At 39.1% G+C, this 16,325-nt stretch overlaps 1 protein-coding gene across 1 annotated transcript in view; it reads right to left on the reverse strand.

Moving 5' to 3' along the window:
* Nucleotides 1-13,743: 13,743 nt before the first annotated feature.
* Nucleotides 13,744-16,325, reverse strand: part of LOC129506220 (uncharacterized) — a 50,876-nt gene continuing 48,294 nt past the window's right edge. Inside the window, exon 3 of the mRNA XM_055319688.1 lies at nt 13,744-14,661. Coding sequence (XP_055175663.1) covers nt 14,661 — 1 coding nt within the window. The 3' untranslated portion in view covers nt 13,744-14,660. The remainder of the gene's footprint in view (nt 14,662-16,325) is intronic.

A 16,325-nucleotide genomic window follows, 5' to 3' on the forward strand; every position in this document is an offset into this window, starting at 1 on the left:
ATCTGCTCCTGAGTCCCGTATTTGCACTCTACCTCCTGTACCCAAAAGGGAGACACGATTCTTACATCCTTAGAAAAGCCCTGCCTTTGTGATGAGCTGGCATACAAAAAGTCCCTTGGTGCTCTTATTTCTGTCTTAGCTCTACGCAGTCTTTTGAATTGGGAAATTCAAGGGACGTTCTTTCAAGGAGATTGCTGCTATGCATTCTCACTCTCCTAGATGCTGAAGCAGAACTAAAAAAATTATTACCTGTTCCCCTAAGCATGGATGTCCTCATCAGTCGCGGGTAGGTAAACATCAAGGGCCAGTTTCATTGTAAAATTTCCCCTTCCCCACTAAGGGGAAAGCTCCCTCTTCATCAGTACCAGCACCACAAAACCAACCAACCAACCAACCAACCAACCAACCAACCTGCATCTCAGTAAAATTCTTCCCCAGGGTTCAATTATGCCTAAGGGCCTGGCTGTTCCAAAGGTCTTTGAAGAGAGGGGAGAGTCACAAAAAGGATTTACATCGTAACTAGGTCAGGAGGTGCTTCCTACCTTCTGAGAATATTCCCCCAAAGCCTAACATTATAGCATAAAAGAAGTTATCAAAAGACTTTTAAATGATGAATACAAGAAACAGTAATGTGAGCAGGATGCTGAGTAAGCTCTTTAGTTTCTGATTTTTAAAAGAAGCTTGGAACCTTTCCTTTGGACTGTGGCATTCTGGGAACCAATCTGAATAATGACCAAATAGAAGGATTCAGCACAATCAGGCCTTTGATTTCTGCACCCTTGCTTTTCAAGGAGCAAGTTAGTAATTCAAGTACCTAAAAACAAACAAACAAACAAGCTAATAAACAAATCTCCCTTTTTTCTGAAGGTTTTTGAGTTTGGAAGTCACTCAAATACTTTCCTTGACAATCTGAAGAGTACTTTCAATCTAACAGCTATTTCAAAACAAATAGTTGTTTCTTGGCAGTGATAACACAGCATTATTATCCCAGGATACTGCATTAAAAAATTTGTAACAATTTAAGATCCCAGCTGATTGAAGAGTAAATTTCCTCAGGTTCCGCTTCTTTAAAACAGAGATGACAGGCTCTGTTTCTCATATGTTGTGGGATCAAATGGTACATGTTTTGATCAAGTCATTTTGATGCCAAGAATATTTTGACACAGCCTGAAAAATAGGTTATGAAATGTTTTCAGCACTTAAGAACATTGACGAATATTATGTGAAATAGCCATTCACTAATCCTGACACTCACTCTTGCTTACCTCATTCCTCAGTCTCACACTATTTTTTAAACCATTTTCTCCCATTTTTTAATTGAAATATAGTTGACACACAATGTAACACTAGTTTCAGGTGTACAACATAGTAATTCAACAATTTTATATATTATGCTGTGCTCACCACAAATGTAGTTACCATCTGTCAACATATGACACTATCACAATACAATTGATTATATTCCCTATAATGTGCCTTTCATCCTGGTGACTTATTCATTTCATAACTGGAAGCCTTTACCTCCCACTCCCTTTACCCATTTAGCCTCATTCTTTTATTTGTCTTGTTTCTGACTTATCTCTCCCCTCAATATATATTTGCAATTGAGAGAGAGGCTCAGGTGGAGTGAAGGTAAGGGATAGCTACTAAGCACGTTGCATTGCTTACCAAAAATTTTTTTAAAAGGGTTTGACCTCTCGCTGCCATTTCTCAAAGTGACTGTGTTAAATGTACACTGAATCTAGGTACATGTTATGTTTCTTATCAAATGAGCTGTGGAACACTGAATAAACTCTAAGGCATGAATTTACATTTCTAAGTCTTATGGATGTTTCTGCTGGACACAGTGTAGGTCTGAATGGAGTGATCCTAAGTTTCATTATTCATTTAGCAGATATTTATTGAGCACTTGAAATGTAGCAGGTATTGAAATAATTGCTGGGTGTACCAAGACAAATAAGATGGTCACTGCTAGTCCTTACAAAGGACTGTAATTATAACAACAACAACAACAAACATAACTATTTACTGTGTAGTTTTCATGTTCTACACATTGATCTCATTTAAATATAAGAGAACAAATATGCACAGACGTGTGTTATGGGTCCTCTCTTTTATGTGCAGATTTCAGGTGGTGTGCAAATAATGGAATTAATGGTCAGGCAAAATTTCAAAGAGAAGATATCTCTTTTCTTAATAATAAAAAGATTAAAATATTTGATTAGTGTGTATACCTACACTGTAAACATTGAATAGTGTAATGTTGTTTTTGTTTTTTTTTTTTTTATTTATTTATTTATGATAGGCACACAGTGAGAGAGAGAGAGGCAGAGACATAGGCAGAGGGAGAAGCAGGCTCCATACACCGGGAGCCCGACGTGGGATTCGATCCCGGGTCTCCAGGATCGTGCCCTGGGCCAAAGGGAGGCGCTAAACCGCTGCGCCACCCAGGGATCCCGAATAGTGTAATGTTGAAACTACAAGTGTCATTGACACAGATCAGAGTATCATAAAATAGGCATCATGTAATGTACAGGTAGTTTGTCAGTGCTTTCTGTGTATAGGTGAACACACACGTGGATTGTTTGTCATGCTCTCATTCACTGGTGGAGAAGATGCCTTTTTTAAAAAAAGATTTTATTTATTTATTCATGACAGAGAGAGAGACAGGCAGAGGGAGAAGCAGGCTCCATGCAGGGAAACCAACGCAGGACCTGATCCTGGGTCCCCAGGATCACAACCCTGGGCTGAAGGTGGAGTTAAACTGCTGGGCCACCAGGGCTGCCATTTTTTAAAAAGATTTTATTTAAGGATGCTTGAGTGGCTTAGCGGTTGAGCACCTGCCTTTGGCCCAGGGCATGATCCTGGAGTCCTGGAATCAAGTCCCACTTTGGGCTTCCTTCATGAAGCCTGCTTCTTTTCCCTCTGCCAGTGTCTCTGCCTCTCTCTTTCTGTGTCTCTCATGAATAAATAAATAAAATCTTAAAAAAATATTTTATGTATTTATTTGACAGAGAGAGAGAGAATAAGCAGGGGCAGCAGCAGAGGGAGAGAGAGAAGCAGGCTCCTCATTAAGCAGGGAGCCACAGGTAGGACTCTGATTCTAGGACCCTGAGATTATGACCTGAGCTGAAGGCAGACACTTAACCAACTGAACCACCCAGGTGCCCTGTGAAGATGGCTTTTGAGCTGAGTCTTGAAAATAGAAATATTGAACAAATATTTGATGTTTTTATTCATTATTGAAAAATAATTATATTAGTTATTGGATGTTTTATTATAGGAAACTTCAAACAAACACAAAAGTAGAGAAAATCCTGAAATTAACACCCATGTATTCATTATCCAACTTTAATGGTCATTAACTCATGACTACTCTTTTTATTTTATATTCCCAACCACTTTGCACCCTCAATGGATTATTTACCTGTAAAAATCCCAGACTTCATATCATTTCATCCATAACTATGTCAGTATATTTACCTAAGAGATAAAGTTTCTTTTATCCTAACATTACTGTAATACCTTTAGCATACATCATAATAATAATATTACCTTAGTATCATCAAATATCCAGTCAGAATTCAAACTTCCCCACTTGCCTTATAAATATTTTGACTGTTGGTTTGCTTGGACCAGGACCTAAACAAAGCTATGCGTTACATTTGGTTAGCATGTGAGAGACACATATGAAACCTCATGTTTCAAGGTTTTCTTTGAGTTCCCCAGACAAGTTAGTTTCTTTCTTAGAATACTGTGCACACTTCCAATGTGGCATGTAGCCCATTGCGCTGCTTTTTGAATATGCTTCTTTTTCCTATTTCAAAAATAATAAATGTACATCAAAGGAAAATTCTGAAAATACAGATAAGCAACGAAGGGGAAAATCTGGTGGAGATAACTACCAACTTTTGGTGTATGTTCTTTTGGTGCCTGTTTTTTTTTTCTAAGAAAATATTTTTTATATATCTTTATTAAACTGTATTTCATACTATATAATTACTTGCTTACATAATTTATCCCACTAGCTATTTATCCCACTAAACTATGAAATCCTCAAAGGAAAGGATCTTGTCTTACCTTTCATTTCTCAGCCATCCTTACAGCATCTGGAATCCATTTGCTTAAATAAATGAATAAAATGACAAGAATTACCAGTTCACCTTTGGTCTTCAAATGCTGAGATTATGAGGGGTGTCCCACATTGGAAGTCTTACAGTGCCAGGAGCTGCCGGTTGCCAAAATTGCTGTTAGCCCTTCCATCAGTTTGAATTTCCACTCAGCAATTTTTTTTTACACGAAAGAGTAATCTTGCAGAAGAGGTGTTCTTGAAAGGCCTAAGAATAGAGAGGAAGAGCTGGCAAAGGCCCTTACAGCTACAAAGTTATAGGAATGAATCTGTTGCAGTGAAAGAAACTGACACAGGATACCAGCACTAGATATAGTTGCTGGTATAACTCAACAGAGAAGTAGATGTGAATCTGGAAATTCACCATCAGAGGAAAGTTGAAATAGCCAAGGGTAATGGAAAAAAAGCAGATAAAAAGACTAAGACAATCAAGGAAAATGAAGGCATGGAAATGAAAAAAAAAAAAAGGTATACAAAGAAAGTGGGCCCAAATGACAAGATCTTATAGGTTACCTACAGAGTGGGAAGTGCCAGAATTGAATCTGAGAGTGGGAAGGAGAAGGTAGCTGAATGGTAAACTACTCTTGTTCACTTACCTTGGTTGTACCATGGTTGAACCAGATCGAGTCAGTCACCTGCTCAAGGCACCATGGAGAGAGGTGTGAGATACTATAATGGAAGGCTCCCTCCAGAACTACAAGAGCAGAACACTTTCAGAAGGAGTCAGGGTGAAGATATAAGACAAACATTGCATTGTGGAATACAGTATTTAATATGGATTAAACACTATTGAGTGAAAAATATCAGGTTTCCTATTAGCACTATGACTCCTATTTATAAAAATTGTACATGAGTGTGTTATGTTGTGTGCACAGAGTTATCTAAAAAAAATTATTTCCCACAATATTTACAGTGGTTTCCAGTTAAGAGTTTTTTCTTTGTTAATTAGGCAATTTTGAATTCCTTGAATTTTAACATAAGTATATATTGGTTTTGTAATTAGAAAAAAAGCAATGCAATCTATGTAAGTAATAGATTACATACTATATACTATACTGTATACTTCATGATGCTTCAGAGAATTGAAATGAATGATTTTCTTCTGGGATATAGGAATAAATTGTGATAAGATCAGCTGAGAGAAAATTAAAATCTGGTGGGATATTTTTTTTAAGATTTTATTTATTTATTTATTTATTTATTTATTTATTTATTTATTTATTTATGAGACACACAGAGAGAGAGGCAGAGACACAGGCAGAGGGAGCAGCAGGCTCCACGCAGGGAGCCCGATGTGGGACCCGATTCCGGGTCTCCGGGATGACGCCCCAGGCTGCAGGCGGCGCTAAACCGCTGCGCCACCACCGGGCAATGATAATTTCATGGATAATGAATACATGGGTGTTAATTTCAGGATTTTCTCTACTTTTGTGTTTGTTTGAAGTTTCCTATAATAAAACATCCAATAACTAATATAATTATTTTTCAATAATGAATAAAAACATCAAATATTTGTTCAATATTTCTATTTTCAAGACTCAGCTCAAATGCCCATGGTGGGATATTTTTTTTTTGTTTTGTTTTTTGGGTTTTTTTTTTTTTTTTGGTCTTCTCTGACCTTCTGCCACCACTTGAATGCCATTCTAAACAATTTCCACAGTGCATTGTCATTACTTATATGTCTTTTTATTGTGACCCCCACTTGGGAGAAGAAGTTGGTCAGGATTCATCTTTTAAAAACTCAGTGCCTGTAAAGAAGTCAATAAATGTTTGTTGAATAGAATTTTATCATCTTGTGAATCTACCTATAGCAGCTCTCTTACATGAGACTTGGCACCCTTTTCTAAGCCACAGGTTTACCTCAAGTAGCCAAATTGCACCATTTCTCCCCACCAACCCTGCCCATCTCCTCCCTTTCCAGGGGCCAAACTGCTAGGTGGTCAGGGGCATGCTTGGAGGGCTAAGGCTTCCCAAGTACTCCTCAGGTTAGTACATACTCCCTCTATCCTACTGGGCCCTGCAGCTGGCCTTTTGGGCACCGGGAATTAAAAATATTCTAGTTCCTGTTCAGTGGTAGAGGTATGGGGGTTGAGGGCAAAAGAGATAAAGGGTACAAACTGGGATTCCTTTATATAGGGTCCAGCCTTGGGGGATTTGCTAAAATACCGATGACATGGACTCCCTTGTGGATCTTCACAAGGTATTAGCCATTCAAGGTGTGTTCAGCTTGCATGAGTCAAGCCAATTTTTGATTTTCTTGCTAATTTGGTAGTCAGGTTGATCTTGAGTAGCTACTCCAAATCCTTAGGAATGTTGGATAGGGTCATCTAGGTTTCCCAGGAGGAGAGAGTATACATCAGAAACTTGCTCTCTAACTGCTGGAAGACATTCATCTTAAATTTGTGTAGAATAGTAGGTACATCAGAGTCATCCTGCTGGCCCCTGAGGTCAGGTAGAGGACAAGGTTGAGATGAGTACCCATTACTCCTTATGCATATCCACGAGGTCGTGCAGGGTATGCATTAATAGCACAGGAGTATGGCACTAAACGGGTCAATGGCTCTGTCCTAGGTAATTGGGCTCCATAAAATTGTCACTATCTGGGTGTCTTCTGACTGTTCAATGTGACAGAAATTGGGATCCCTCTCTCATTAGGTGTGGTGGGCTTAAACATGAGTTGTTTCTAACCCATAGTTGCATGAGTGGAGATAATGGACAAATACTAAGAATCACATCTTAAAGGAGGGCATGATTAGAGCTGTGATGATAAATAGTATAAGTCAAGTCACCACACTGGGGGATTCAGACACAGGAACCAGAGCTCAGAGCTGAAAGGGCAGGGAAACTCAGAGAACTGATGAATCAGAGTACCAAGAAGGGGGCCAGTCTGGAAGATTTTCTGACATGGCTGATGGGCACCATAACTTTTTATGCAGTTCTTTTTCTGGTTTGCCTGGTTGTGCAAGGTGAATTAAAGGAATAAAATGGACTGGCTAGGGATATATGGAAATGGGCACGAGTCTTAACTGTCACTGTAGAACTCATCACAGACCTTAGCACTCCATTTCTTCTTTATGAACAAGATGAGAGGGATCCACAGTGCAGAAGAATTACCATTTTAAGTTCTCAACTGTGTATTCTCAGAAGGTCTCAATCTTCTAAATGTCAGACTCTATGATGAAGTGTATCCATTGGGTCCTTATCTGGGCCCTGGATGTGAAGATTCCAAGAGATCTCTCTATAGGTCAGCCTAACCATGGACAGTAGAAGCAGTTTCTCCCAAGTTGTATCAGCCTTTGTTTGACTGTAACCTATCCAAGGGACCGAGGAATCAATGTCCATATACAGGTAGTCCACTCTCCAATGAATTAAAGGAACAGGCAGTTCTATATGTTCTTTACCACAATTCATGTTAAGTTGCCCTGGAGGGGGGGTCCTAAGACTTTCTCTAAGAAAAATGGTGGCCTGGAGACTGGTAGGACCTGGGGCCAGTGGAACTAGAGCATCACTTACAGCTGGGTTCTCATATGCCTCATAATGATGGATTAGGACCTCCCCACCCCAGGTATGGCTGGAGGCTTCCTTGATGCCTGTGGTTTAATTCATTTATCTGACTCATGCATCTGGAAGGAGATGAGGACAACTGGAAATCTTGCCTAGAGAGCTGAGTCTTTTCAGGCAGCCTGAGAGGGAAAGGGTATGAGAGAGAGCCTTTAGGAAATTCTCAAGCTCTCTGCTTTACTCTGAGAAAGATTCACATATATATATATGTGAATGTATATATTTATTACATATATATGTATATATATGTGAGTATGTATATATATACACACTATTTGAATTTCCATCACATCTTTGATTTCATCTTTTATTCTTTTATTTCATCTTTTATTATTCTCCCCTTACTCTTTCCAATTTAGCCTCATGAGATTCCTTGCTGTTCCTTAAATACAGCAGGCCCACTTCTGTCTCAGTGCCTTTACACCTGCTCTTTATTCCTGGAATTCTTTCTCCAGATATTCCCAGGGCTCTATTGCTTACGTATATCATATATTTGCTAAGAGTCCTGTTCTTAGAAAGGTCTACCATCTCAAGTTGGGTTCCCTGAGATGCAGACTCTGAAATGAAGATTAGCAGTAGGAGTCTAAGAGGTGGAAAGGTGGAAAACCAAGGTACCTTACAAAGTTTTAAACAGATTCGAGGCAGATGCTGTAAAGTTTAGGAAATAGCAGGTACAGAAGAAACAGATTGCTGCGTTCCAGTTATATAGAAGAGCTAAATAAGTGGTGCATCATCATGATGGTTTAGATTTGAATTAAGAAAGCGATCATACCAACAAAAAGAAAACGTGACATTATAAAGCCTTTGGAATTAAATAAAACAGCAAATAAATTGGAAAAAAAACTTAAAAGCTTAAGCTTAAAAGGCATAAAGCAAAGCTTTTCATAAGCTTAAAAAGCATAAAGCAAAGAAGCAGTTGCCATTAATTTATATGTAAAAAAAACTTTTGAGCATTCCCATTCCCAGACCTCAAAAATAACCTCTTTGGGGTTTTTCTGATACTCTTGGACACATCTTGCTAATGGATACACAAGATAAATTAAGATAAAGCACAGATGCTCACAGACACAGTTGAAAGCTATGGCAGCTTGATGTGGACATGTTGAGTGTATTTCCTGGGGAAGGGGCTCAATGCTGCCCTGTTTACATAGTGCTGCCTCTATAATTGATCTGGAAAACAAATGCTGAATGCCGCTTCTTTTTTCACCTTTGTGAAAGCAAAAATCCTCTTTGGATTTTTTTCAGTTAGCAAAAACAGGTACAGATGTAGGTCTTTTATAAAAATGAACTGGCATAATGTGAACTTTTGAAAAACAGAGGATACCTGTATGCTTTTGAATCAACATCCATAGAAGGGAAAGAATGGGGAGGATACCAGGTTTGCCAGTGGGAGAAGTTGAGCTAGAAGGTCTCAGGAGAAGCTTTAGTTGATTCTACAAAGGAGTTCTGTTGTTGTTGTTTTATTTTTTTAAGGATTTATTTATTTATTTATTTTCTTCTAAAGATTTATTTATTCATGATAGACACAGATAGAGAGAGGCAGAGACACAGGCAGAGGGAGAAGCAAGCTCCATGCCGGGAGCCCGATGCAGGACCGATCCTGGGACTCCAGGACCATGCCCCGGGCTTTGCAAAGGCAGGCGCTGAACCACTGAGCCACCCAGGGATCCCTGTATTTATTTATTTATTTATTTATTTATTTATTTATTTATTTATTTATTTATTTATTTATTTATTTATTCATTCATTCACTCCATTCATTCATTCATTCATTCATGAGAGATACAGAGAGAGCGAGAGAGATGCAGAGACACAGGCAGAGAAAGAAGCAGGCTCCATGCAGGGAGCTTGATGTGGGACTCAATCCCGGGGCTCCAAGATCACACCCTGGGCCCACCTCAGGCGCTCAACCACTGAGCCACCCAGGCATCCCATGGAATTCTAAAGATCTAAAGGAAATGATCCTTCAGAGCTATCCTGAATTGGGGAGAGAAGTGGAGGCCTTCATAATCCTGCATTGGGTATAGGCTTCCCCAGAAGGAGTCATGCATGACCCTGGATGAGACAGCCTTTTCCAGCATCTGTGAGAAAAAGTACTTTGGTCCTGAATGGGATCTGAGTAGTATGTCCCAGTGTTCACCACAGGTATCCTGACCTCTTATTTAAAGTTATACCCCTTGCTTCCTGTACCCTCTCTCCCTCTCCCCTGCCTTATTGCCTAACATACTGTACATTTCACTTATTTATTTTATTTTAAAGATTTTATTTATTTATTCATGAGAGACACACACACACACACAGAGAGAGAGAGAGAGAGAGAGAGAGAGAGAGGCACAGACATGGGCAGAGGGAGAAGCAGGCTCCATGCAGGGAGCCTGATGCGAGACTCCATCCTAAGACCCCAGGATCACAACCAGAGCCAAAGGCAGATGCTCAACCCATGAGCCACCCAGGAGCCCTCACATATTGATTTAGTTATTATCTCTCTTCCCTACCTAAACCATGAGAGATTTTGCAAACAGGGATTTTTTTTGTCTACATACTTTTTTTCCATTGCTATATTCAGAGCATCTAGAGTAGTCTCTTATATATAGTAAATACTCAACATATATCAATGTATGGAATATGCTATGAAACACCCCAGGAAAAAAAATATTGCTAGACAAATAGAAAAAATAAGATTGGCCATTCATGAATAATTATCAAATCTGGGTATTGACTATACGGAGATTCCATATATTATCCTCTAATTTTGTATATGCTTGAAATTTTTCATAATAAAAAGCTTTAAGATAAAAGGGTTATTTGAATTTTACTGTGCACTGGTAGAGAGAGGAGTAAGAGAAACTGTTTTCCTTTCTTATTTCTCCCAAAGGTATTCTGAAAACACAATTAAACATCTTCCTCTGTGGAACAGAAAATCAATCGCTTTTCTCTGGTGCTCCAAAGCCCATCCTCCAGTCATCCCTGTAGGCATGCGGCTGCCATGGAGATCCCGATTGATTTAGCTACAAATGCCCTGCCTGGTTAGTGGTGCAATTTCAGGTCTCTTCTCTCAGGATGCCAACATTTTATAGGTATTAGAGAATTAGGCCAGCATTTCTTGCTAGACACCACACAGAAACAGAGAGGGCTAATGCATTCTGAGAAACTAAGAGTGATTACTGGATTTCCCTTCCTATCAGTCTCGGACCGTGGGTAGAAACAGAGGCTATCGGAGAATGCTCAAGAGTACACCTCTCCCCAAAGTGGAGAGCTGCTTGACCTGCACAGGGAAGCAGTTCCCTCTTTTCTACTGCCTCTACTCCAAACAAATCCCCCCAAAGGCGTCACATGACATGTCTCCTATGGCCTCTCTGACTTCCTTTTTTTCCCACTCACTGCCAGGCTCCTGAGCTCCAGTTACACTGGCCTCTGATGTTCTTGATACGGCGAGACATGCCCTTGTATTGGTGCTTTTATAGTGACCTCCTCCTCTGATGGGAATAGTTTTCACCTCCTCCAAACCTTAGCTCAAATGTCACCTTCTCAGTGATGGCTCATTTAAAATTGCACCCACTGCTGCCACTCCTGTTTTCTCAACCCTATTACATTGCTCTACTTTTTCATTATTCCTCGCCACTTACCTCTTTTAAACATACTATGAAATTTGTTTGTTTCTCTATCTCAAATGCCTATAATGGTGCCTGGCACATAAACAGTTACTGAAAATTTTGAACAAATGAATGGAACTCAAGAGTCCTGTGTTTCTCCAGACAGTGTCCATACATTCAAGAATTTTCAATTCAGTCCTAATTTTAACTCTGTTGCTGTCAAAATCTCTCTGCTCCCTTTCTCTTGCCCTTTATCTCCATCCCTCCAGTTTATACTTTAAAGCAACCAGACCTTTTAAAAATGTAAGTCTGATCAAGGTAAGGGTGGAGCTTGGGCAAAGCAACATGAAAGTTGTAGCAGCCTGTGCCTAGTCACAGGTGGGAGCCATTACCACCCAGCCTGAGCCTGGTGTGAGCTCTACCAGAGGGCCCACTGACAGGGGGTATAGCCTTCAGTAGAGGATGCAACCAACAGGAGACAACCTAATAGGGAGGGAGCCAGGGAAAAAAATCTCACGACTCCACACTTTCCTTTATTCCTCTCATCTCCTGCCAGTGGCTCCTTGTGGCTAAACTCAGCCAGAAACCAGACAACAAGGGAGCCATTCATACAGTCCTCTGAGGTCAGCCTTCTTGGGCATAGGGTTGAGTGGACAGTGGATCTGGCAGGAAGGAGAAAATGGAAGATACCCACTTTTCTCTTGTTTCATGCAGCTCCACTCTCAGGTCCCTTCCTATCATTCTCAGAATATGACCAGCTTTCTTCCCACTCAGGGCTTTTGCACTTGCTTTTCCTTCTGTCTGGAGTGTTCCTTCTGTTAGCTCTGTCTCATCCCGGGCAATTTCCCCTCCTCAGACAGGCCTTCTCAGATCTGTGTCCTCACTCAATTATTTTCTGTTATATCATCCTCTTTCTTTCCTAGCATTTATCACAGCCTTTAATAAATTTGTTTTATTGTCCATCTCCTCCTCCAGACTATGCAAGCATTTCAAGAGCAGGAACTTGGTCTTTTTTTTTTTTTTTCGAATTCTAACACCTGAGACAGAGTCTGGCATCTAGTGGGCATTCAATAAATATTTTTTTTGAATAAATGAACAAATACATGAATAACAAAAAAACTCTAAAAGTAAAAGTAGAGGAATTTCCTACTAGATATTATAAAGATATAATAACTAAAACATTTTGCCCCTGCATAAGAATAGAATACCACAGTTTAGAAGTAGAACCACTGCAATAGCTTCCTAATTGGTTTCTTTCCAAATGGTGATTTAGTACATGATAAAAGTGGCAATTAAAATCGATGAGGATTGGAGAGGCACCTGGGCGGCTCAGCTAGTTAAGTGTCCAACTCTTGATTTTGGCTCAGGTCATGGTCTCAAGGTCATGAGATTGAGCCCTGCATTGGGCTCTGTGCTAAGTATGGAGCTTAAGATTCTCTCCATGTCCTCTGTCACCCCCCTAGCTCTCTCTCCTCTTTCTCTCTCAAAAACAACAACAAAAACCAGTGAGGATTAAATAATTAATACCTAAATGATGTTGGGATATTGTCTAGCAATTTTGTTTAATGATGGATATATTCCTTATGCCTTCATTGAAATAAACATTTAAATATAAAACCATGATAAATTGTGTGAATACTTTTATGATCTTGAGAAAAGAAATGCTACTCCAAACATTATAGACAAAGCAGAAGACATAAAGGAAAAGAACAATATATTACCACCTAAAATTATTTATTTATTTATTTTAAAATTTTAATTTATTTTAATTATTATTATTATTTTTTTATTTATTTACGATAGTCATACAGAGAGAGAGAGAGAGGCAGAGACACAGGCAGAGGGAGAAGCAGGCTCCATGCACCGGGAGCCCGATGTGGGACTCGATCCTGGGTCTCCAGGATCGCGCCCTGGGCCAAAGGCAGGCGCCAAACCGCTGCGCCACCCAGGGATCCCCTATTTTAATTATTTTTAAAAATAAATAAATAATTTAAAAAAAGATTTTATTTATTTATTCAGAGCAATACACAGAGAGAGGCTGAGACACAGGCAGAGGGAGAAGCAGACTCCTTGCTGCAAGCCCAATATGGGACTCCAGCCTGAGACCAGGATCACACCCTGAGCTGAAGGCAGATGTTCCCCTAGAATTTATATTTAAGAAAATGGTAAAATGTTATAGCAAATTTGAAAAGCTGGGGAAAATGCTTACAGAAATTAATTTGTGTAATATATAAAAGGCTCTTATAAATCAATAATAGAATAGTCTAAAACAAAATAGGCAAAGGACACAAACAGAAACTCAAAAAGGGGAAGAAAGGGGCGGCCTGGGTGGCTCAGCAGTTGAACATCTGCCTTTGGTTCAGGGTGTGATCCCGGGATCCAGGATCAAGTCCCACATCGGGCTCCCTGCATGGAGCCTGCTTCTCCCTCTGTCTCCCTCTGCTTCTCCCTCTGCCTCTCTCTCTCTCTCTGTATCTCTCATGAATAAATAAATAAAATCTTAAAAAAAAAAAGACGAAGAAAATCCAGTGCCTGGCTGGCTCAGTTGGTAGGGCATGTGACTCTTAGGGTGGTAAGTTCAAGTCCCAGGTTGGATGTGGAGCCAACTCAAAAGAAAAAAGTTAAACTTGGCCCCTGTCATTAAAGAGTTCATCATTTTGTTTATTATTTTTTGCAAAATATGTGCCTGGCTCATGGTGGAGACTCCAGCTTACTGAATGGATTAATATAAATGTCTAAAAAACTATGGAAGAGATGTAAACCTGCAAAATTTCAGCACGCAGTGAAGCCTATTAAAGCTCACTTATTAGTAACAGATCTCATAATAAAACTGAGGACTTTTATATAAATTTAATTATGTGTATGAAGAAAGTTTAACAAATATGTGAAAAAATGTTCACAACCACCAATAATCAAGAATGCAAGTAATATGACTATAAAATATCATTTTTGATCTTTCAAATTAGCAAATATTAAAATGATTGACAAACGTGAATGTTTACCAGTATATTAGTTTCTATTGTAAGCTATTACCACAAATGTAATGGCTTAAACCTTCACAAAATTTATTACCTTACAGTTCTTTAGGTCAGAATCATGCCATGAATTTCACTGGGCTAAATCAAGATATCAGCAGGGCTGCATTCTTTTTGGAATTCTTGGAACTAAAAAATCCTTTTCTTGCCGTTTCCTGCTTTTAGAGGCTACTACATTCCTCAGCTCATAGCCCACTATTTCCATCTTCAAGGCCAGCAAGATTGCTTCTTCCTCTGATCCTTTTTTAATAGTCAGGTTGCAAATTTAAAATGCCAGAATCAGGATGTCGCCACATATTGTGAGCTTCTATGGATGTACATCCAATGTTTAGAATAAGCAAATCTGTAGAGACAGAAAGTAAATTAGTGTTTGCCTGGGTATGGTGGGGGTAGTGGTTAGGAATTGGGGGTGCTGGTAATAGGTATGAAGTTTCTCTTTGGGATGATGAAAATTTTTCTAAAAATTATTATGGCGATATGGTTATAAGACTGAATATACTAAAATCTACTCAATTGCACACTTTAAATAAGTAAATGGTATGATATATAAATTATATTTCAATAAAACTATTATAAAACAAAAGAATCAGGCTGACGCTATCCAAATCTAGGGATAAATCTTAATATCACAAATAGAACAACCAAACATATGGATGTTCTGTTATGATGCAATTTAAAGTACCTCTGAGGGATCCCTGGGTGGCGCAGTGGTTTGGCGCCTGCCTTTGGCCCAGGGCGCGATCCTGGAGACCCAGGATCGAGTCCCACATCGGGCTCCCGGTGCATGGAGCCTGCTTCTCCCTCTGCCTATGTCTCTGCGCCTCTCTCTCTCTCTCTCTCTCTCTCTCTCTCTGTGACTATCATAAATAAATAAAAATTAAAAAAAATAAAGTACCTCTGAAGTATTCTTGACAAAAAATAAAAAGTTATTTGAGACTGATCAAGGCTTTAGACCTAAGTTCCAGAGTACTTTTAATTCCAAGGATACATTCTATTTCCACGATGAAGTAATGAGACAAATCCAGAAGGTGGCAAATCCTACCAGGCAACTCTTCTAGCCTTCTCAAGAAATCACTGTCATGGAAGGAAAAGTGTGGATGGAAACAGTTCCAGATTTCATAAGATTTAAGAGATGTAACAAATGCAAAGTGTGGGCCTTGAGTAGATGTTACTTTCAGTAAATCAACCAGAAAGGACATTTTTTATAAAATTGGAAAATTTAGATATAAAATCAGTATTTTATGACAAAAGAAATATTGTTAATTTTGTTAGGGATTGTGGTTATTTATCTGTAATTATTAGAGATCTCCACTGAGTGAAATGACATAATGTCTGTAATCTACTTTTAAAAAATCAAGGGGTACCTCACTGGCTCAATCGATGGAGTGCGTGACTCTTGATCTTGTGGTTGTGAGTTCAAACCCCACACTGAATGTAAAGATTACTCTTAAAAAAAAAATCTTAAGAAAATAAAACAAAAAATAAAAAATCAGAAAAATATAAATGAAGCATATATGGTAAAATGTTGACTATTGTCAAAATCCAGGTGTGTATATGGGGATCTGTTTTACTAGTTCCTGTTTTCTCAATATGAAAATTTTCATTATATAAACTTTTAGAGCCAGGAAATTATAACATCTGTAATGATAACCAAAAAGAATTATCCAAAGAGTTTTCCAAGAGATGTTTGTGTTGTTGTGGTTGTTGTTTTTAAAAGATTTTATTTACTTACTCATAGAGGCACACAGGGAAAGAGAGAGAGGCAGAGACACAGGCAGAGGGAGAAGCGGGCTCCATGCAGGAAGCCCGACATGGGACTCGATTCCAGGTCTCCAGGATCACACCCCAGGCTGCAGGCGGCGCTAACCCGTTGCATCAATGGGGCTACCCTCCAAGAGATGTTTGAATAAATTAAGGAATATAAAGAATACTTAGCAATTCTGAGTTCTATATTAAACTATCAACTTCTAAGGCAGACACATATATTACAAAATGGCAGCCCAAATA

This window comes from Nyctereutes procyonoides, unplaced genomic scaffold, assembly GCF_905146905.1.
Source record: "Nyctereutes procyonoides isolate TBG_1078 unplaced genomic scaffold, NYPRO_anot_genome, whole genome shotgun sequence".
Lineage (NCBI taxonomy): Eukaryota > Metazoa > Chordata > Mammalia > Carnivora > Canidae > Nyctereutes > Nyctereutes procyonoides.